Source organism: Kwoniella shivajii, chromosome 6 (genome assembly GCF_035658355.1).
Source record: "Kwoniella shivajii chromosome 6, complete sequence".
Lineage (NCBI taxonomy): Eukaryota > Fungi > Basidiomycota > Tremellomycetes > Tremellales > Cryptococcaceae > Kwoniella > Kwoniella shivajii.
In genome coordinates this window covers 1,685,821-1,707,327 of record NC_085913.1, presented here as the reverse complement: position 1 = coordinate 1,707,327, position 21,507 = coordinate 1,685,821, and the positions used below count along the sequence as shown (strand labels likewise).

The following is a 21,507-nucleotide window of genomic DNA, read 5'->3' as shown; positions in this document are numbered from 1 at the left end:
GCTGAAATCGGACGAGCAGGTTTATTGAGCAATCACTGATGCATGCATATCTAGTTTAATCGTATATAGGTCCATGTATTTCTCAATCACCCCTGTTGAAGTTTCCAACCGCCTTTGGCAAAAGTCTCGGCTACAGCATGAGAAGTCCTTAACAGGTCTTGCTCATGATAACGTGGTGCGATCAGAGACAAACCTATAGGCAAACCGTTTGGACCTTTGAAACCTGGGATATTGATCACAGGTAAATGAAGTACAGTCCACATCAAATTGAATGAAGCGTCACCGGTGAATCTCAATGGTTCTTCCAAAATGGGAGGTTCACCAGTAACACTAGGAGTTATCAAAGCTGTATATTTTGATGCAATTGAGTCTACAACAGGACGTAATTTTGCAATTTCATCCAACGATTCCAAATGCTCTTTTCGTGTCGTCTTGCCTTCATTGACAGCATGTTTGATTACCCATGGATCCAATTGTTCTGGTGAACTAAGGTAATCACCATGGAAAGATGAATATCCTTCCATGTGCAATATATTCCTATGCCATGTAGTCATATTATCGAAAACTTTAGGCAATTCAACTTCTTCAACTTCAGCTCCAGCTTCAGTCAAAAATTCTTTTGCTTTCCCCCATATATCAATGACGGACGGTTCAGCTTTAGACCAAACGTGTGTTTTGACGAACCCAAATTTGGCTCCAGCTAATGATAACGGTGTACTTGGTGGTGGATTGTCATCGACTAAATTGAAAATCTCGCATAGAAGCTCCAGATCTTCGATACTTCTGGAATACAGACCGACTGTATCGCATGTGAGGGAGTCTAAACCGCTTCATCAGCACAAGCGCTTCTCTTCATCACTTGGACATTTATTGCTACAGATATTGTGTTTCAACTCACAGACTTTCAATCCTTCTCTAGAGATAGCATTCCAAGTTGGCTTTAAAGCGTAAACACCATTGTAAGAAGCTGGTCGGATTGTGCTTCCTCCGGTCTGGGTTCCTAGTGCTAGTGGAACTTGGAAATCGCCAACAGCGGCGCCTGAACCAGAAGAACTTCCCCCGGCTGTTCTAGATGGATCATGGGGATTGCATGTAGGAGGACCTTTTTGACAAGTAGCAAATTCCGTCGTGTGAGTTTTACCGAAAATTAAAGCTCCCATTGATCGAAGTGACAAGACTACTGCAGCGTCGAGCTGAGGATGATCATCTTTGTAGATGGGTGAATATTGTTGAGTAGGCATGTCTTTGGTGTAAATGACATCTTTGACTCCTACAGCTACACCGTGAAGTGGACCCCTCTTCTCTTTGGGTAATGCATCGAGTGCTCGAGCTGATTTCAGGATGACTTCTGGATTAAAATATGCCCAAGCGTGGACCACAGGATCACGCCCTTCCACTCTTGCAATTAGGGCTTTGGCACTATTGGGAACAGAGTGATGAGCAGGGAGTTCTCTCAGGAGAAGATAAGAAGATGGACCTACTAGTCTTCAACCTTGAGTTGACCTGACCGTGTCAATTTGGCGACTTCGACAGCTGAGAGTTTACATAGATCTTGTGACATGTTTATTAGCTGTTTTATGGAGGAACTTGGGGGCGATGTTGATGAGACTGAAGTGATCAGGTCTATCTTCCTGATGTTTATTGATATAGTTACCTTCTCCTCTGAGTCATCCTTTGAAGCATGTATGCATGCGTCCAATCAGACCAGGATTTTACCCAAGCGCCTATCTTGCAATCTTTCATTTCGTGGTTGTATCGGAACGAGATTCAGCCCGGACAAATAACCATTCCGAAAGGAACTTAAATTCCGATCACGTCGTACCTGAGCTTATCTCTGTTTCAATTCCCGGGACGTTGTTAACATTGCTGAGTCACTTATCAACAGAATGTTCATCCTTTTCAAAAACACGCCTGGACTTCAGCAACACCACATCATCCCCAGAGACAGAGCGAACAAAGTCGTCAGGATCTTATTCGTACACTCTGGCACCTGAACTTTCCGAGTGACTTAGTATTCAGTCCCGCTGTCAACCTCTTTTCGTCGGTACTCACATTTTTTACGAACTTTCCAATTTCACCGATATAGCTATATAATTACAAGCTCCCCAATTCCCTCAGTACATCACAGATCTATAACACCTTGACAAGGAGACGTTGACAATGACCATCACGCAAACCGATGCATGGAGTCCATTTCAGCTTGGCGATATCGAGTTGTCTCATCGAGTAGTGCTCGCCCCATTGTAAGTACAGTGTCTGATGGTCCATTGCAGGTACATTACTGATATGTCTACCACCAAACTATTCAGGACCCGTAATAGAGGCACCAAATCGGAGAAGCACCCTTCTACATGGGTTCCTAATGATATGATGAAAGAGTATTATGAGTGAGTCCCTTCTTGTTACTTGCCACCTGAGTTCTCGTGTCTGACGTATCGTTTCCACAGGCAACGTGCTACTCCTGGTGGTTTGCTAATCACCGAAGCCACGTAAGATTCTCTGCACTTGCTGTATAGCTTTCAAAAGGGACGAAAATGAGCTGATATCTACCAAATCGGTTTAGACCAGTATCGTTGAGAGCATCCGGGGTACCAGGTATTCCAGGATGGTTTACATCAGAACAACAAGATACTTGGAAACCGATTGTCGAAGCTGTTCATTCCAAAGGAGGCAAATTCTTCTCACAACTATGGCATCAAGGACGAAATACTCATTCCGGGTTAACAGGACAACTTCCAGAATCAAGTTCACCCACTCCACTAGAAGGTGATTTCGCTTGGGCAGGTTTCCCTGCGAGACCTTTTGAAGTACCTAAAGAAATGACTAAAGCAGATATAGAACAAACTCAGGATGATTTCGTAATAGCTGCTATAAAAGCTAGGGAGATTGGATTTGATGGCATTGAAATACATGCTGGAAATGGGTACGTTCACATTCCCAGCTTGGGTTATATGATGGGAAGTTGACAATCAGAATTGCAATAGATACCTATTTGATCAATTTCACCACAGCAATAGTAAGTACCTTCCTCTCCGTACGCATTCGTGTTTTCGCGACGATTTAGTTAACGTGTCTCATTCTCTCAGTCAATACCAGAGTAGATGAATATGGTGGATCAATGGAAAAGAGATGTCGATTCACAGTGGAAACTGTGGAAAAGCTTTGTGCAGCCATTGGTTCTGGAAGAGTAGCTGTTCGATTAACACCTTTTGGTTTGTTCAATCAGACTTACGGCGAGAAAAGACTAGAGCAATGGACTTATTTATGTCAGGAATTGAGTAAATTCGGTTTAGCTTATGTGTAAGTCTTCTCTCTTTATAAAACTCCGGGACTTACCATGAATATGTTACAATCAGTCATTTGATTGAACCTAGATTTGACGAATTCAAATCTGCATCAGAAAAACAAATCGCTCTAGAAGAAATGTCAATAAATGGTGAAATATCATTGAAACCTTTTAGAAAAGCATTGGGTTCAACTCCACTCATGACTGCAGGTGGATTCGGACCTGATAATTTACATGAAGGTATTAAGAACGGTACTTCTGATTTAGTTGCTTTCGGGAGATATTTCGTGTAAGTCCATCTGTTCCTAGGAGACTTGGTCCGTGCCCTTGGGCATCTTCGTGGAATTATCGCTGATAGATGAATGTCGATGCGTCTCTTTCTTCAGGGCCAATCCGGATTTAATCGTTAGACTTCAAAGTGGTCAACCATTATTTAAATGGGATAGAACAAGATTTTATGGTCCGTTCGAAGATAATGAAGTCGGATATACAACTTTCCCAACGAGAGAGTTCGCTTCTGTAACAGATCGTCTCAGAGGTCAACTTGCAGATTGATCATCAATCATTGATTATATAGATTCAGACCCTTAGACAACATTTGTGTGTGTGTGTGTTATGTATCGCATGTACTATAAGATCATAGACTTTAGCGCCAGGTACTTCCCCGCAGATGGAGATCACAAAGCATACACACAGTGACATGACTGCCGCCAAGGTGAAAGCCCCAGAAGACTCAGGTCAGAATGTTGATTAAAGTTTGTGATCTTACCATTGCCTTTACTACCATCACCATCATCATCTCCGCCGCCTCATTCCCGTGTGTTTTCATCTAACCGCATGCACTGACCCTGCGACCCTCAACATGTCACTTCCACGCACGATCAACGGACATTTGTCGTTCATGATGCACATGCATGGTTCCATCAGCATGAGTGCCGATGCTGTTCATGATATGACAATTGGAATTAGAGAATCATGAGAGGACAAAAAACAGCGCGGAACCAAAATAACATTCAAAAGAAGCAAGTTTTACAAGTTAAACGATAAAACCCCCCCCACTCATCAACAATTGCACTTCATCACCCCCTGTTCTCAACTCTTCCCACAGTTCATATCCTTTCTATCTTGCTTCTGGTATATTGCCAGTCAAACTGAGATATGGATCCCGGGCCGAGCAGCTTCAAGTGTGTTCATCACGGATGCTCAAAGACTTTCACTCGAAAGGTGAGTAAAAGCTGAAACGCGTCAACATAAACATTCCTTCCCCCACTCTGAGAAAAACCCCCACTCGCCGCATACATTGCAACCATACACAATACGCATGATTGACGTCCACCACCTATTCCATCCTCGACAGGACCATCTTCAAAGACATGCAGCCAATCGTACGTTCTCTTTGTCTTGCTATCTTTTCATCTAGGTGCTGTCCATGCTTATACCGCTTTGACAATTGTGTAGATTCTACGGAGACTTTCAATTGTGTGAAATGTCATAGACCTTTTAAACGACTTGACTTGTTACAAAGACATGAGAGGAGGAATATATGTGGAGATGAAGCTTATCAAAATTCAACTCCAAGTAAAAGAAGACGTACAAGTGAAGCATCAGATGATCAACGTGAACCACCTTTATCAACTGTTTCTACACATTTTCCTCATCCAACTACATCTACAACGACAACATCTTCTTCTTCTATCACACCGCAGTTCAATACGATCGGCCCAAGCGTCACCAACGGTAATAATATCGTATCGGCACCTACGTTCACTCCCATGGGACTGGACAGTGGATATGTCAACAATGGTGATTTCATATCTGATTTCGGATTTGGTCTTTGGGCACCTGAACAATGGGAAGCATTATTACATGAAAGTTTAGCACCTCCGTTCAATGAACCCATAATATCGAGTTCGACTTGGGATTTGACAAGTCAACAACCTCCAAGATTACAACCTCAATCAGCCGAACGAGGCCAACAGATGATTTTCCAATCCATACCTCAGGATTATATAGTGACTGAAGCCTTATTGAGTAGATTACGCACAAATTTTCCTGTGAGTCACCCTACCTCAACCTTTGCTTTTCTTTATTTGATGCTAAATTGCTAAATGAAATACCTTATGTGATTCCTGCTGACTGTGGTACTTGGTTTCATCTGATCTAGGAATTTGACGTCCCCTTACCTTTTGTAATCGACTCGCTTACCAACTACTGGACAAAGACCGCTTCCACCTTCCCTTTCATCCATCGCGCAACATTCGATATCAACACGGCTCCTGATGAACTAACCCTCATGATGGTCATAACAGGATCATTCTATATCAATCCTAAGAGGGACTTTTCGAAAATGGTGCAGAAGATACGAGGCATCTTAGTGCAAGAATGTGGATTGGATATGCCAATTACAACCCTACAAGCCTTCACTCTCTGTCATGTACATGATACTTGGTACGGAACGGAAGAGAGTCAGTTTGTGGCTCAATGCATGTGGCCTATCATGGTTGCTCACTCGAGGAAGAAAGGAATAGGAGTTTTAGGTAAGCCGGATTCAGAGGCTCAACAGGAAGAAGCTTGGACAGCTTGGGCCAAGGAAGAAGGTGAGTGGTCGAGCTTGATATGTTTCAAGGTTTCACGAACAGACATTAGGCATACTGTACAGTCTCGTATATTAGGTGAAAGGAATGGAACCTTTCGCTGACTTGATTGCGGATCACAGAACGACGGCGATCAGCATACTGCGTTTTACTCATTGACACGCAATTATCTGCATTTTGGAACCAACATTGTTCAAGACAATTATCAATTTTCGCTCATAATTTGAACTTGCCATGTCCACGATCGCAATGGGAAGCTGCAACAGCTTCCGAATGGATGAAAATCCGACAAATCACACCTAATACACCAACCACGAAACCAAAACATTCAAAATCAGGTTATTTACCTGGATTACATCCCGAATTTACCGTAACCGTAGTTGCAGAAGGTTATTCTTCAGCTATAATGTCTGCTCTTTCTGAGGAACATAAATTCCTATTCAAAGTGGATTTAGATAATAGTCTGACTACACAAATGGTCTTGATCGGTCTCATCGCAATCGCTTGGGATTGTAGGACAAGAGGTGGAATGGGTATCAGATTTAGGGAAGGTACAAAACATTGGAGATCGATTGTTTTCAACGGTACGTCTACAATTGAATCATATACCGCTACTCATAAATTTTGACGGTTCTATACACCCTATCACCTCACTGTTACTTCAACCTTTCGCCAGCTTTTTCACGTTTGACAAGTCGTGCTAGATATCTGTGTAACAATGCTGACGAAAAGCTCTTTGCAGCTGTGATCCAGCTACGAGCAGCCTATGAATCGGCGGTCATGCACATGAGCGCAACAGTAGAATCAAGAGATATGAGAGATACATTTGCGATCTGCATCATATCTGTTTTAAGTGATATGTAAGCTGCTAGACATGTTCTGATTGCGCTTAATTATCATCAACTGACAATTCAGCGTTCCAGACCCATGTTACATGTCGCTGCTGGAGCGATCACTTTCTGTGGTGCATCAAGTGAGTCGTGTACAGATAAGTCGACTTCAATCCTGCTAACCGTCATCTTTTGATTGTAGTTGGACCACGACAGTATTCAGATGCGAAAAGAAGACTTAAGCTTTGGGCTAAAACCGACGATGCGTGGACTTGCGTTTGGCAATCTGTCAGATACCTTCGTCAAGCGTTATTTAGCGAATGGGGATTGTACTCTTCTTGGGCGATATTTAACACGACTGTGAGTTCCTGGACATCAGACCGTATATAACAATATACTTCAACAGAGGGGAAGGAAGAGATTGACAGACAGGAATCTTCTGCTCACTTCATATTCATCATTTTAGCTGGTCTTATGGGGTTACACTACGAGTTTATCCAATTCAAATTCTCAGAATGAACACTCGATTCCACCACCTCATCGAACATCTCCCCAATTATCATTTTTGTTCAACAATGACAATAACAATAATAATACGAATAACAATACTCAAAAGGAACAAGAAAAACAGAGAATAATCACCTCATGGTTAGATAAAATATTGAACACTCAAGGGAAACTAGATGGAATTCAGAATGATCAATTGAGGGATTTGTTGGAAGTCGTTTGTGAGAAATTAAATAAAGGACAAGATTTGGAACGGGATAACGGTCAGCTATTGAGTAGATTGATGAGTCAAAGGAAATCCGGGAAATCCTAGTCTCTAAAGGTTCAGAACGAAGTTGAGAGATACTTGGGAAAAGGTGTGGAACTTCGGGGGATCTTTCCATCATTCATTCCTTGATCAATTGGTGCTTGGAAAAAACGCTCTTTTTAAGGGCAGTGGTTTGATTTTGGTATCTGCTCAAGAAAAGATATCACTTTGTATCTGAGTCAGTAGAATACTGAAGAGTTGTATATAGTTGTAAAAAAAGACGTCTCAGGCAAAAAAAGGCCACTTCGGCTGGATTTGCAGATATTTTATCTGGAAATTGTATACATTAAAAGAGACATCAAAGGGAAAATGTATATTTCGACATTTGGAAATATGCATATAAGGTTTCAACCCCGAGTATGAGACTGACTGTTCAATGGAACGACTAAATTCCATCTACTCTGATTGACATAACGTACTACCAACCCTTCCAAGGTACCCAAACATCTACGACCTCTTCACCTTTTCCAGATTGTTCATCGACAACATATATCCAAGGGAAAGAAGCGCATACTAAACAAGCATGTTGAGGAACTATTCTAACCGTTTCACCAATTTTCAATTCATTTGATTCGGCAAATTCATTTTCTGATCCTGGACGATGAATTAACGTTCCATGTTCTTGTGATATTCTACCCAAATCCCATAATCTAGCATGATCAGGTGAGATGACTCTACCGAACCCAGGATATCGACCTGTATCTTTCGATACTGCTATCGCTCCTGCATCACACATCGCTTCCCTTCTATGAGGATACACAGATACGACCTTGGCTACTACTGTCAGAGCGAGTTGTGATTCTGATACCATTGATGTTGCGTGTTGTTGTAAATCACACATACAATAACATCCCGCGTGGCTACAAGAATCGACAGTAGGCGATGTATTTAGCTAACTCTCACTATGGGCTATGGTCGAATTATAATGTCACTTACAGCTCAAGTTCTCCTTCTAAACCACCGTGAGCATTCTCTGCCTCCAAAACAGCCGCATGTGCAGTCGGAGTTGCACCGACAGACAATATCCAATCTCCTTTCGCGCCCAATTCCCTGGCTACTTTAGCTGCTGATTGAACACAATCTATCTCGCCTTCGAAATAGGATGATCCTTTTGAAAGTGAATCGGAAGCGTAGGATTGACCGAAGTCTGCGATTATACACCGAAAAAATAGTATGAGTTTAACCCTATTCCATTTGTAGGAATGACGGAAGGAAGAGATATTCAACTTACGTGAATAGAATCCAAAGATCTCCACTTGATCAGAAGATAAAACAGCTTTTACTACATCTTTCAATTGATCACTTTGAGGAGGGACACCAGCTCGTCTATCCAATCAATAACTCGAATCAGCCCTGCATCGTATCATTCGCACTACGCCTTTAACGGTAATCAAGGTGATAGGGTGTGGTGTAACTCACCTACCACCTCCGTCGACTTTGACGAAAACACTCCATTTTTGAGATCTGCCATTTGACTTATTATATTTCGTTAAAAGATTCACTTGTTCAGGATGATCAACCATCAATCGAATGACTCCTTTCGAGCCGATCCTTTCTTGGGCGCTATTCAAATCAGCGATTTTATCTTCGCCTACAGGCATTGAATAGAGTATCTAAGGTCGATAGACAAGTTTTAAACATTAGCCCTTGGCCGAGAAATAAGGTAACCGCTCATATAAATTGAACCAGGGATGGCTTATCACTCACATCATCCACTAATCCCTCTTCTACTAAACCATCTTGTATAATTTTCCATAATTCAATCATGGTTGAACAGATTGTGGACTTTACTCCACCTGCAGCTTGAACTTGTATTCTCGTACCCTCTGTAGTTTTATGTGCTATCGGAAGAGTTTTCAATAAAAGTAAGTTTATATCCTTTCTTCTGATTTTCTCTTGGTCGAATTTATCCCCTTCGACACACAGGATATCTTCGTCCTAGTTCGACTTGAGAGGAAAATACCAAACCCCCCCAGCTGAAGACGATAGAACAGAACTCACTCTTGACATGAGCCCTAAAAGCCATACCTCGCTCCTTGGTCTTCCTCGTAACATCCTCACAATTCTTCTTGAATTTACTTCTATCAACTATTAATGCTGGAGTACGAAGTTGATCGATTTTTTTACCAATGAATTCACTTTCAAGTGATTGTTTAGAAGGAAGAGCGTATAACGACGTATATGTTGATGTCATCTTTGCGTATGTATGTGAGAGTATGGATCTGATATGTCTATCGAATAGATGGATGTCCCCGTCTTGATCATTCGACTTGGTCAAAAGACAGAAGTAAAGATGATAATAAAGGAATACGAGTATACCAAGAAAGAAGCAAAACTCGTGTTATCACATCGGTGAATTCTCGGTCGGACCGTCGTTTTAACCGCATTTTTGGATACGCAATGGTCAAAGTGGGGGAGATACCATGATACATTGTAGAGTGGGGAAATTCGGGAATGTTGCAAGTATGCATTTGAAAGGTTAAGTAGAATATGTAGTATAAAGGCGAGCGAATCTATCCAGAGCACCAAATTGAGTATATATGTATATGATATAGAGTCCGAATGTCCTAGCAATCCAGCATACGTTGATTGCTCTCCCTCTCCCTCTCTCTTCCCCCTTCATGCAAAAGCAAGCTTCATACGTCCTAGGATACTTCACCACCTTCCCTTCTCCTTAGAACCTTGCCTCCTCTTGATCCATTCAAGATACCTTCATCCATCGCGATTTGACCATTTATCAAAACGAATCTTAGGCCTTCCGCTCTCAATTTAGGTTCTTCATAAGTTGCTCTATCTTTTATCGTTTTAGGATCAAATAAAACTAAATCCGCAGCTGAACCTTCTGCGATTAAACCTCTATTGGGATAAATACCCAGTCTCTTTGCTGGACGTGAGGTGAGATGAGATATCATTTCTGACATTGAAAGCAGATTGAGATCTCGAGAGTAGTGTCCTGTGAATGGACATCATATAAGCTGTCAGCTTCAATTTCAATACTCAATCTCAACCTCATGAGAGATACGACTGACCTAAGAACCGAGGGAACGTTCCATATGCCTAGGAACAAGTAAAAGTGATGGTCAGCCGAAGATTCGCTGAAATCGACGCGATCACACTCACCCTCGGATGAGTCCCTTTACCATGTAAGATAGCATCACTACCTGAACAATGTGTATGATGACACATGATTTCCCTCACATTTTCTTCATTTCCAATATGCATTATACAACTTGTCGCTAAACGATCTTTCACTAACACTTCGAAGAAAACTTGAATGGGTGGTTGATTCAATGATCTTGCTACTTCGGCTACTCTTTTACCTGAGTAATGAGCTATTGAAGGGTGTGTAGTCGAACCAATCTGTATTTGATCACATCACGACTCAGAAACCAATCTATTTCTCAAATGCCAGTATGACTAGAGGGGAGGTTCGTTGGATTTTCTCACTCACCTGAATCTCTTCCCAATTGGTTGGTATACCATGACCACCATCACAGCCAGTTTCTTCAACGGCTCTTCTGATTTTCTCTCTTATCATCTCATCTTTCAATCTTTTGAGAGTTTCAGTGGGTCCACCCGCACTTGCCCATGAAGGTAAAAGAGCTGCTAGAGTTGTACATCCAGGTAGATAAGGGTATGTATCTAACGTAACGTCAACACCTGATTCACGCGCTGAATCAATCATTGATAACAATAAAGGTGCTTTGCCTTTATTTTCAGTGAAGTTCAATGTCGCATGTGTGAGATCTAATCGATGTGCAGAGGATGAGATGTCAGCTCGGACCCATTGAGGACAAGAACGGATTTCGGCTGGTCAAACTCACGTATAGGACATCCAGTCATTCTTCCTAATCCCAACATCTCCGCATAACTCTCGATAGCTTTGAATCCATAACTTCTATGATGAGGTGCGTAATAAGCACCTGGAAATTCTTCCGCTAGAATACCACATAATGAACCGAGTTCAGAGGTCGATGCGTACATCCCCGGAGTATATGTGAGTCCACTTTTAACAGAGCAAGCGGATTGAGGGATTCATGTCAGCGTATTCTCCGTGCAACTTTTCCAAAGGTAGAGCTCAATTAGGGGAAAGAGAAGTCGTGTATTCACCTTGACATTCCTACTGCACCTTGTTTCATTGCTTTCCTAAGTTCGTCTTGTTGTTTAGAAATCTCATCCTGAGAAGCAGATTGATCCCATGGTCCACATGCTAACAATCGGAGATTTCCCTAACAGATAACGAACCGGCAACGGAAATAATCATCTCGTCAGCTCGAAATAAAACACACAAAAAGATAGTCTCCTTTTTGAGAGTGTTGGATGTATTCACGAGATCGTTACTCACTTGAGGGACAAGATAAGCCACGTTCGTAGCAGGTTTGTTCTTTTCCAAACAATCTAAATATTCCCCTACTGTTCTCCAATCAAATAAACCAATGTCTGGATAATCTTCAGGTGAAGGATTACCATTCCATCCTGCGATTTGATCTCTTATAGCTTTTAATTGAGACGTAGTATGTACAGGTGAATATGAAATCCCATCTTGTCCAATTACTTCTGTCTAGATATCGCAAGGGAATAACAAGTAGAGATCAGCATGATGATTTATGTGCATTTTATTCGGAATATTTGAATCTGAACCTGAACCTGAACTCACCGTACACCCTTGACTTATCTTAGCTTCATGATCGGGATTAGTCAAGAGATATAGATCTGAATGGGCATGTAAGTCTATGAATCCAGGTGATAATACCCATCCTTTAGAATCGATCCTCCTGATATTGTCATCTTGTTTTTGCTGTGAAGAGGGAGTTGCATTTGGCGGTGTGATTATACGTTGTATTTTACCGTTGGAAATCAAGACGTCCGCTTCGTATGGTTCGATTGATGGATCTCCAGTAATCACTGTTGCTGACACGAAGATTATTGACATGCTGAGTGTTGAGATTGGGTGCAGTGATATTTAGTCTTAAGGTTGATATGTTTATGTTCGTTATCAATGCGGCTATGTGTGGTCCAGATGGACATTGATATTTTCCTATTTTCAATGTTTATAAACAATAGATTGATATACGGAGTCGTCTTCTTTTGCTTGTTAATTCTGTCACGCAAATGAATCCCCTCTTTCTCAGATGTCTTGGATTGACGAAAGAGAGAAGACCTTGTTGTTTCCGATGACAACGCACTCCCAAGAAGACGAGAAGACACCAAGACGAGGAGAGTAATGAAAATTTGTTTTTTGTTCTTTGTTAATGTTGATGTTGTTTCTGATGGTGGATATTCAATGAACAGTCCTTTCGTCCCTTATTGTTTTTTTCCCTCTGAGACCTGAATGAATCAATTCTGATGGTGATGGTGATGGTGATGGTGATGGTGTATGGTGATATCCTTGATGATCACTTTGTATGTGTGATATACACCCTCCTTTCGGAAATCAAACCACTCTTCAAGCAAAGATCGATAAATGGATCAAAGTAGACACAATTCCTATCGTATTTTTTAAATCTATACAACGTAGTCTCCAGGCCGTAGTTGAATTTCAGCTTTGTCAGATACTGTTTTCTTTTAGGTCGGACCGAGTGAATCACTCCTGATCTTACAGAAGAGTACCCTCCAATTGTGATGATTGCAGCATACATTTGACAGTACTCGAACAACACCATAAATCAATCAATTCATCTCCCCACTCTCGGATTATTTTAGTGCGATACATGAAAGGTAGTATAAACCCCACTCTTTACGAGATAATATTATTATCATAAACACATACTCGTATAATTCCCAACGAACTCCGCTTGATGGCGAAAGTGGGGTAAAACTCAAGTCGCGGAGCAAAGGAACAAAAGTTTGATAAAAAGAACAAGTTGATACATCACTCTTCAACCCACCGCTCTTAACCGCTTTTTCCCGTATCACCGTATCACCGTATCACCACCCTAATAATGCTTCTTAAGGTAAGAATAAAGTTGGTCATCACCGAGGAGTGGGGAAGACGGGTTTCGGTACTCGGATTGAATGAATTCGTGTCGGTTATACATATTCGGGAACTATCGTTGACTTTCGCTGTAGAAAGACGGAACAATGCATTTCATCAAGTCAATACTCGTACAATGTCTCGTCTTGGGCGTATCAATGAGCTCCGTAAGAACAATCTACTTGAATCATCATGCACCTCCTCTCGAGCTTCAAGGTCTAGACCACTGTTTCTTGTTGTTGATCGGACTGATGGTGGCTGGATGAGACAGAGGGTATCCGTGCGGAAAGGAGGGTTGGGCGTAGATCTGGACCGCAACAATGAAGACCAAAGCGAAGTATCAAGGGAAAGGAACACGTGTGTGTGTGTGTGTGTGTGTGTGTAATTTGACTATCTGGAATGAGTGAGCAGTGTATTGGATGATATATATGCTTCTGCAAATGCATGTAAACCATGTAAAGATCATCTCTTTCGATGTCAACTCGTCACGTTTTAGACCAGCTATCAACATGTCTACTAGCAGCTCTACCACCGATATTGCTTATACCCAGTCCACCCATTCCACCTAATCCACTCATAGATCCAATTCCACTTGCACTCCCATTACCATTGCCCATAGCATTGATACCCAGACCCACAGGGATGGAAGGATCGTTACCTGCACTTCTATCTTTTCTGAATTCATGGTGAGAGTATACTTTTCCAGCAAAGGCTTTAGCCCCTTGATCCATCTCAGGAGATACGGTCGATACGATCCCATACAGAGGTGATTTAGCCGTTGATAGTGAATTATATAATCCAGGTGATATCAATTGGATCAATTCAGATGGTTTAATCGAATAGTTCATTGAGTCAACCTTGGATCTTGTTGAAAACGATGAAGAGTTCAGTTCCATGTCCAATGCTTTTGAGAATCTACCTATCCTTCTTCCATCTTCATTATCCCCATACACCACCTCAACACCAGAAGCAGGATTGGACGAAAATATCCGTTTCATAGGATCATCATCATCCAACGAGTCGGCATATCTCTCAGCGAGTGATTTCGTTGTTGTCCATGCTGATTTGCCATTTATGACCCGAGATGACATCTCAATCAACGATCTAACAATTTCCTTAGAACAGGATAATGGAAGTTGTAAAGTTCGTTGAAATCCACTTTTCATATTATTTACAACCATCAATTTGGGTATTATCCTTGCTAAACGATTATTCAATAATGTATCTTCAAAAGGATGATTTAAAATATCCAATACTTGTTCCAAACATTTCGAGGAAGATGAATCGTTTTTGTCAGAATATGAATTAGCCAATTCAATCAATCTAATCAGATTACTCGTCTCATAGTCTTTTCCTGCGGTCAACAGATCTGCTTCTGTTATATCTCGCAACGAGATTAATGAAGCCAGATTTGATGTCTGTGATGATTGACAAGAAAGGCTTTTCCATGCCATTTGATGTCTTGAGGAAGTCGAGGCTGTGGCTAATTGATAATAAGGATGATCAGAAGCCAAGTGTTTTGAAACAGATGGATGTAATGCGTATTCCGGATTCGATAGTATCTTGTCTTTGAGAGAAGTGATTTGAGGTTGATGTTGATGTTGATGTTGATGTTGATGTTGATGTTGATGTTGATGTTGAGATTGAGATTGAGGTTGAGGTTGAGGTTGGGTTAATAAGGATGAGGGTGAGGGCGATTGCTGATCCAACAAGATAAGTTGAACTATTTTAGGATGATTATTGATCATTTCAGGTAATATAGGTTGGATCTCATCTAAGAAGCTTAAACATTCGATTGATCGATCCAACACCATTTGAGGGATGCTCTCTTCTGATTCCAGCAAATCGGACAATGATGATATCGACGATGACGAAAGATCTCCACCTGTCCATTTCCATAACCAATCATAATTCTCCTTTTCGACTTTATTCCCTTCATTCAGAGAGACTTCTGAGCTCCCTGTCAAGTCCGGGTGCTCGATCGGTAGCTCATCACCCGAATAACCATATATCGATATCGTCAGTCTTTTCACAGGAGAATGTAGCATCATCATTCTTGTTGTGACCTATCGGTTTGTACAGTCAGCATTTAGCATATCATAGGATTAGGGGGAATGGGGTAGATCGAGAGAGGTAATTCACCCCAACGGGCATATTTATAGGACAATCTAATGGATTTCCAGACGGTATCACTTTGATGGTGGTCGAAGTTAAGGCGTTGATTGGATTCGAAGGTGATATGTTCAATAAAATTTGACCTGTCCATGACGATGGGTATGTGGTACTGTAGCGTTATATTCATCATAGTAAATCAGTCACTGACCATATTGATTATGAAAAAAAATGATTGTACCAAAGATCATCAAAGAATGGGCGAGCAACAATGAACCTTGAACCAGCTATCTTACGTTTTTACGCTCGCTCGCTCTCTCTCTCTCTCTCATTAAAAGAGTGAAGGAAAAGACGATCTCAAACTTACCCTATTGTGCCAGATATACCTTCCACACCCTCAGGTGTGAATCGTATATTACTGATCCTGACAGGACCATTGAATCGAATTACCAATAATGTATTATCGGTATTGGTCGGGTAGAGGGTAGGGTTCGATGAGTGATATAAGAGTGATGGTGGCATCGTTGATATAGTTGACAAAGGAGATTGGGAAGCGGAATAATCTTTATATGGTCGTCAAAGTCATTATCACCAATACACTTCTTCGTATAATAGTGCTATATCTCTTTCCTTCCTGGGTGGTTTCAGCCAGTACGAGTAATTACAGTAAGGTGTCACTGTTCTACGGTACTGGGTTAATCCCAAAATCATTCTTAATCTAATCTACGGTCGAGTGCTCAACGGGTTTCTGATAGGCACCTATTTCTGAAAGGGATGACTGAATCGCATGCCTATCTCACCGGGATTTCGGGCCATGATTTTTACCCTTTCGGCCCCATTCAGGGACTATCCCATTCTTAGGTCACGCAGCAGCAACATCATCTCTACAACCCCTCCCATCTCCATCTCATCTCATCTCATCCCATCATCCTCAAGTTTCCCCCCCCCTTCATCTTCAGATTCATACTATACATACGATCAGTGGACTATCGCATCGTTCTGAACGAAGCTCAAAGTGCAATCACCTAAAATGGTAACATCACGAAGGGTATCTTACATCTTGCCTTCACCCGATACGCAACCACCGTTATTATCACTTCCTCCTCTTGGACAACAGAGACAAGGACATCCTTCACCGTTTTTCATTCCCAAAACAGATGGGTCAGGATTCAACACACCTGGTCTATCACTCGGATCGAGGAATCCATTCCTATCTCCAATCAATGATGCATCTCCTTCGCCTCAACCTCAAAAATCACATCCGAGACATTGTTTAGGTATAACATCATTGGCATTAGATACATCGACTGTACTTTCAGATGCTAATTCACCCGGAGGTATACTATATACAGGTGGAAGAGATGGTCTAGTAGCTTCATGGGAACTGAACATAACACATCGCAAAAGGAAAGGATCAAAATATGAAGTATTACCTGGAAGAGGTTCACATGTCAAATGGGAAAGAATAGGTGATGGTGCTGAATTTTTCGATGATGATGAAGAAGACGATCCATCACACAACGAAGAAGATGAGGATGAACGTTTAAGTAGTGAAGATGAAACAGATGGATGGGTAGGAATCAATGGTAATGGCAATAAGAAAGGTGAAATACCTTATGAACATAGATGGGAAATTGATAAAAATGAACTATCAAGATCTAGAGTAAGTATCTTTTAGCTGAGAATAAAAGATACCCTAGATGTAATGAATGGATGAGAGCTAATTGTAAATCTTAGCCTCCCCCTACAACATTCAGGCAATCGGCTCAAACTCATACGGATTGGGTGAACGCAATGCTACTTTGTAATTTAAACCAAACAGTCATCACAGCTTCTTCAGATCGAACAATCAGAGCATGGAATCCTCATGCTTCTTCAGATGATCCAGCAAGTTTGTCTCCTTCATTAGTTGGAAGTCATAGAGATTACGTCAGAGCTTTAGCTTGGGCAAAATATCCTGGTTTGTTATTCTCAGGTGCATTAGATAGACATCTTAGTATATGGGATATTAAAAGTCAAGTTCATGAACCTGTCTTTAATATTGATTTGACAAAAGTCGACGATTATGGTGGCGTCGGATTGGAAGGTGAAAGAGGTAGTGTATACGCTTTAGGTGTTGGTAAGTCCTTCTTTCCATGAATCACAAAGAAAGATATTCCCTTAGCTGACTCTTTTCCCTAGACAACGCGGGTCAAGTCTTAGCGGCCGGCACACCAGAAAGAGTCGTTAGATTATGGGATCCCAGAGCTGGCGATCACAGTATCGGAAAACTCATAGGTCATACAGATTGCGTTAGAAGTATCATATTCAGTGAGGATGGTCGATACGTCAGTCCTTTCCACTCGTGGTCTTCGCGATATTCCTTGCTAACTTCATGTCTCCTTGAAACTACAGATGCTCACCGGAAGTTCTGATACCACTATCAAATTGTGGTCCCTTGCTGCTCATCGATGTTTGCATACTTTCAATCATCACGATTCGTCTGTTTGGTCACTCCATTCCACTCATCCTAATCTCGAACGATTTTACTCTGGTTCTCGTGATGGAAATCTATGTGTGACAGATCTTGAACAATGTACGGATATATCCGACGGAGAATGCGTTGTCCTAGCTCGTGAAGGTGATTCAAACGAGTCTAAGACTGGCGATGAAGGAATCAGATGTATAGCTGGAATGGACGATGAATTCGTTTGGACAGCTACTGGAAGTACGGAGATTAGACGATGGAGAGATGTAGGAAGAAGAATTGATAGACTCAATAAAGAATATGATGGGTTGTCATACAACGCACCAACGGAAAGAAGTCCTCCGACAGAAGTGTCATTGACCGTACCTTCGACTTTGGGTTCAGCTGTCTCGTCTCAACAACACAATGGTTTCGACGCTGCTGGACAAGACGGACCTCCAGCGTCTGCTCTTCCTACCACCGTGCGAGAACGAATCGCCGGTGGCTCCACTCATCAAAGAGTTAGTAGTATCTCCGGTTCTTCTATCGCCAATTCGGTAACTTCACAAGATGGAAGAAATCAACATGGATTGAATGGGATACCGTATCAATCATTAGTATGTTTGGGTTTACCTGATTCTCCTTATGCTTTTGGATTCTCGCGTCAAGATGACCCGTATAAGGAAGAACCTTCGACTGCAGATGGTCAAGGATTGAATGGATTACTGAAGCCAGATGGTGAAGGATCACCCAAACGGATCTCCTTTCAAACGGATCGTGAACCACCTACAGCCAATTCTGCTAGAATAGATTTCGAAGATAGAGAAGTTGCATCTGAAGCTAAACCACTTCGAACTACTCCTGACGAAATCATAGCCGGACGAAGTGGATTAGTGAGATCATTGATCCTCAATGATCGGCAACATGTCTTGACTGTCGATACAGAAGGTGAAGTAGCAGCATGGAATATAATTCGTGGAGTATGTGTGGGACGGTTCAGTACCACCGAAGTGGCGGAAGCTTTACATCTCGAAAGAGGTGAAAACGCACCTATAGCAGTAAGGAAACACTCTCAAGAAGTACTCGAAATGGTTAAAGAACGAGTAGAAGGTGAAACTATGGTAATCACCTGGTGTCAAGTTGACACTAAGATTGGAAGTTTGGTGGTTTCTTTAGAAGAAGGAAGAGTCTTCGATGCTGAAGTGTATGCGGACGAGTTGGGTATCGAAGGCTTCGATGGACATCGAGAAGATATTCGGAGTGAGTAAATCTACTGGGATTTAATAGGAAGAAAGCTAACATCGAACTTGCTTGTCTTTAGTCAACTTGGGGAAATGGGCGTTGGCTAATCTGTTCAGAGGATTGATCAAAGCTGAAGAACGTGAAGTCACGGATTTAGCGATCAACTCATCTACGCCAAGTACAGTCACATCATCTTTACCCGGTAGTGTCCCGAGATCACCTGTCATTTCATTAGCACCCATTTCGATTGAGAGACCAACGGATATACCACATCCACATCGTAAAAGAGCAATGACAGGATCATTCTCAAACCCAAAACCACCTTCTCTCAATATACCAGGATTAGTTTCACCTGCATCTAGACCAGCTATATTGCCCGAAGTATTTGATGAAAACCTTTCAAGAAGTTTACCTGAGTCAACAAATTTCTTTCAAAATTTCCAAGCTTTAAAAACTCCTGTATCACCTTCTATATCAAATAATCAACCTACATTATCACCAACAAATGAAAGATCAAGTAATTCAAGAGATTATTTCACCTCTAAAAGGAAAGGTGATCCTTCACCTTCTAGAGAAACTGATAAATCACTTCCTACTCCTTCTATACCGATCCAAACTCCTTCCACTCCAGGTGCGAATGCATCGGACACTGGTGGTAAGAAAGGGTTCATGGGTAAAATGAAGGGTTTAGGAAGAAGAAAACAAACTGAATCTACAATGAGCCCAGTTATCGAAAGAGCTAGAACACCAGAAGATGATGTGAGTCATCAATATCTCCTGATGATATCTTTCTTGTCAGATATTTGGTTCGAGCTAATAATTGTGTTTGCAGGGCCCCAAAGTGTCAGACCGAGAAGCCGAGCAATTACACATATTGGATACAGTTCGATCACATCGATTTACACCTCCAGGACCATCGGAAGCTCCCTTTATACCTTTACCCCCCTCCACGGCATTATTGATCTCTGAAGAATCGAAAGATGCAGGTGCATGGGTAGTCACTTACAGATCCCAGGTTTCATCAACTGAAAGAGATATGGAATCCCTGGAAATGAATTCCCCTTTATGGTTATTGGATTACTTGTTTGCGAATAATACAAGATTGAAAGATCCCGTCAAGTTTACATTCATACTTGAACCTGCACCTGGAAGCAACTTGAAGGAATTGCCTGAAGGGTGAGTCGAGCTCTCTCTCAATCGATCATGGACGATGGTCTTTGATCGACTGGAGATGTTCACAGGAACAAGCTGACTTTTCTTTGATTGAACCTCTCTAATCATCATAGCTCCGCTCGTTTGTCCGCTTCCAGAGCATTGAGAGCCAAGAAGATATCGGCATTCATAGTTGATAAATTAGAATTGAATGCCAATTCACTTCAATCTTCAATGTCGAATTCAAGTTTGAACTTATCACTAAAGAAGCCTAATTCTCTGTTATCTGCTCAGTCTAGGGTGTCAGCTTCTCTTCAAGGTAGAAGATCGTCCACTACCACAAGCACCGATGACTCATCATCGCAGCAGCAGCAACAACTGCAAGTACCCCCTGAAGAAATCATCGAATTGCTATGCGGTAATACCCTTGTCAATCCGAAAATCACCTTGGCGACTTTGAAAGCTTATTATGGTAGTGGTCCAGATATGGTTTTACATTATAGGTTCAAGAAAGGTGTTCAAGCGTAGTATCCAGTAGATATAGGTGACGGTAGTAAAGGAACGTGATCAGGAAATGTTGTGTATCTGTGGTAGTGTGTTGTGGTGCATGGGACGCGAAAGGAAGGAAGAAGATGTAAATGTGTAATCGTGTGAAGAGGCCCAAAGGAAGAAGATGATGGAATCGAAGAAAGGAATGTACGATCATAATGGGACGAAATGAGGAAGTAGTAAGAAATCCACCGAGATTTCCAAATTATCTTGAAATCAAATTTTACCTTTGTAGCTCTGAATGAATAATACCTTTGATCGTCAACGGTGCTGCTATCGCGATACTGATCGTTATGAAACTGGGTGTTAGATTGGGATATGATTGGATGAACTGTTTTTCATGTCCGAATAAACTTTGTCTGCCGTTCAGTATATCATCATGGGTTGATTGACTATTGTCATTCAGTCATTGATTACCTGAAAGACAGAAGAACGGTATATTTGCATGTCAGAAACTCCCTGGCTTAAGACGTGCGCCCAACGAGGAAAGGATAAAGGAAATATTGTG

The 21,507-nt window shown here is 41.6% G+C and overlaps 7 protein-coding genes across 7 annotated transcripts; 3 read left to right on the top strand and 4 right to left on the bottom strand.

The window, feature by feature from the left end:
* Positions 1-86: 86 nt before the first annotated feature.
* IL334_005090 (uncharacterized protein) lies at positions 87-1,561 on the bottom strand (the record flags this gene model as incomplete). Its single annotated transcript, XM_062936804.1, has 3 exons — positions 87-820; positions 899-1,419; positions 1,482-1,561. The coding sequence occupies 3 exons, from the start codon at positions 1,559-1,561 to the stop codon at positions 87-89; spliced, it is 1,335 nt and encodes a 444-aa protein (XP_062792855.1).
* A 599-nt stretch (positions 1,562-2,160) lies between these two features.
* On the top strand, positions 2,161-3,841 carry IL334_005089 (uncharacterized protein; the record flags this gene model as incomplete). Its single annotated transcript, XM_062936803.1, has 8 exons — positions 2,161-2,243; positions 2,310-2,387; positions 2,448-2,489; positions 2,564-2,923; positions 2,985-3,016; positions 3,087-3,300; positions 3,357-3,575; positions 3,673-3,841. The coding sequence occupies 8 exons, from the start codon at positions 2,161-2,163 to the stop codon at positions 3,839-3,841; spliced, it is 1,197 nt and encodes a 398-aa protein (XP_062792854.1).
* Positions 3,842-4,444: 603 nt separating this feature from the next.
* On the top strand, positions 4,445-7,530 carry IL334_005088 (uncharacterized protein; the record flags this gene model as incomplete). Its single annotated transcript, XM_062936802.1, has 9 exons — positions 4,445-4,510; positions 4,644-4,671; positions 4,745-5,340; positions 5,451-5,883; positions 6,003-6,464; positions 6,623-6,740; positions 6,804-6,853; positions 6,913-7,070; positions 7,177-7,530. 9 exons carry the CDS (start codon positions 4,445-4,447, stop codon positions 7,528-7,530), a joined length of 2,265 nt encoding a protein of 754 aa, XP_062792853.1.
* Positions 7,531-7,942: 412 nt separating this feature from the next.
* Positions 7,943-9,718, bottom strand: IL334_005087 (uncharacterized protein; the record flags this gene model as incomplete). Its single annotated transcript, XM_062936801.1, has 6 exons — positions 7,943-8,384; positions 8,461-8,671; positions 8,756-8,850; positions 8,944-9,137; positions 9,232-9,365; positions 9,526-9,718. 6 exons carry the CDS (start codon positions 9,716-9,718, stop codon positions 7,943-7,945), a joined length of 1,269 nt encoding a protein of 422 aa, XP_062792852.1.
* A 451-nt stretch (positions 9,719-10,169) lies between these two features.
* On the bottom strand, positions 10,170-12,457 carry IL334_005086 (uncharacterized protein; the record flags this gene model as incomplete). Its single annotated transcript, XM_062936800.1, has 8 exons — positions 10,170-10,477; positions 10,554-10,581; positions 10,645-10,884; positions 10,976-11,271; positions 11,349-11,530; positions 11,635-11,753; positions 11,870-12,085; positions 12,182-12,457. 8 exons carry the CDS (start codon positions 12,455-12,457, stop codon positions 10,170-10,172), a joined length of 1,665 nt encoding a protein of 554 aa, XP_062792851.1.
* Positions 12,458-13,983: 1,526 nt separating this feature from the next.
* IL334_005085 (uncharacterized protein) lies at positions 13,984-16,132 on the bottom strand (the record flags this gene model as incomplete). The annotated part of the gene is made up of 3 exons (XM_062936799.1): positions 13,984-15,564; positions 15,641-15,782; positions 15,978-16,132. The coding sequence occupies 3 exons, from the start codon at positions 16,130-16,132 to the stop codon at positions 13,984-13,986; spliced, it is 1,878 nt and encodes a 625-aa protein (XP_062792850.1).
* A 508-nt stretch (positions 16,133-16,640) lies between these two features.
* Positions 16,641-20,978, top strand: IL334_005084 (uncharacterized protein; the record flags this gene model as incomplete). The annotated part of the gene is made up of 7 exons (XM_062936798.1): positions 16,641-17,273; positions 17,348-17,729; positions 17,792-17,937; positions 18,005-19,316; positions 19,378-20,057; positions 20,131-20,474; positions 20,585-20,978. 7 exons carry the CDS (start codon positions 16,641-16,643, stop codon positions 20,976-20,978), a joined length of 3,891 nt encoding a protein of 1,296 aa, XP_062792849.1.
* Between the last annotated feature and the right edge of the window lie 529 nt (positions 20,979-21,507).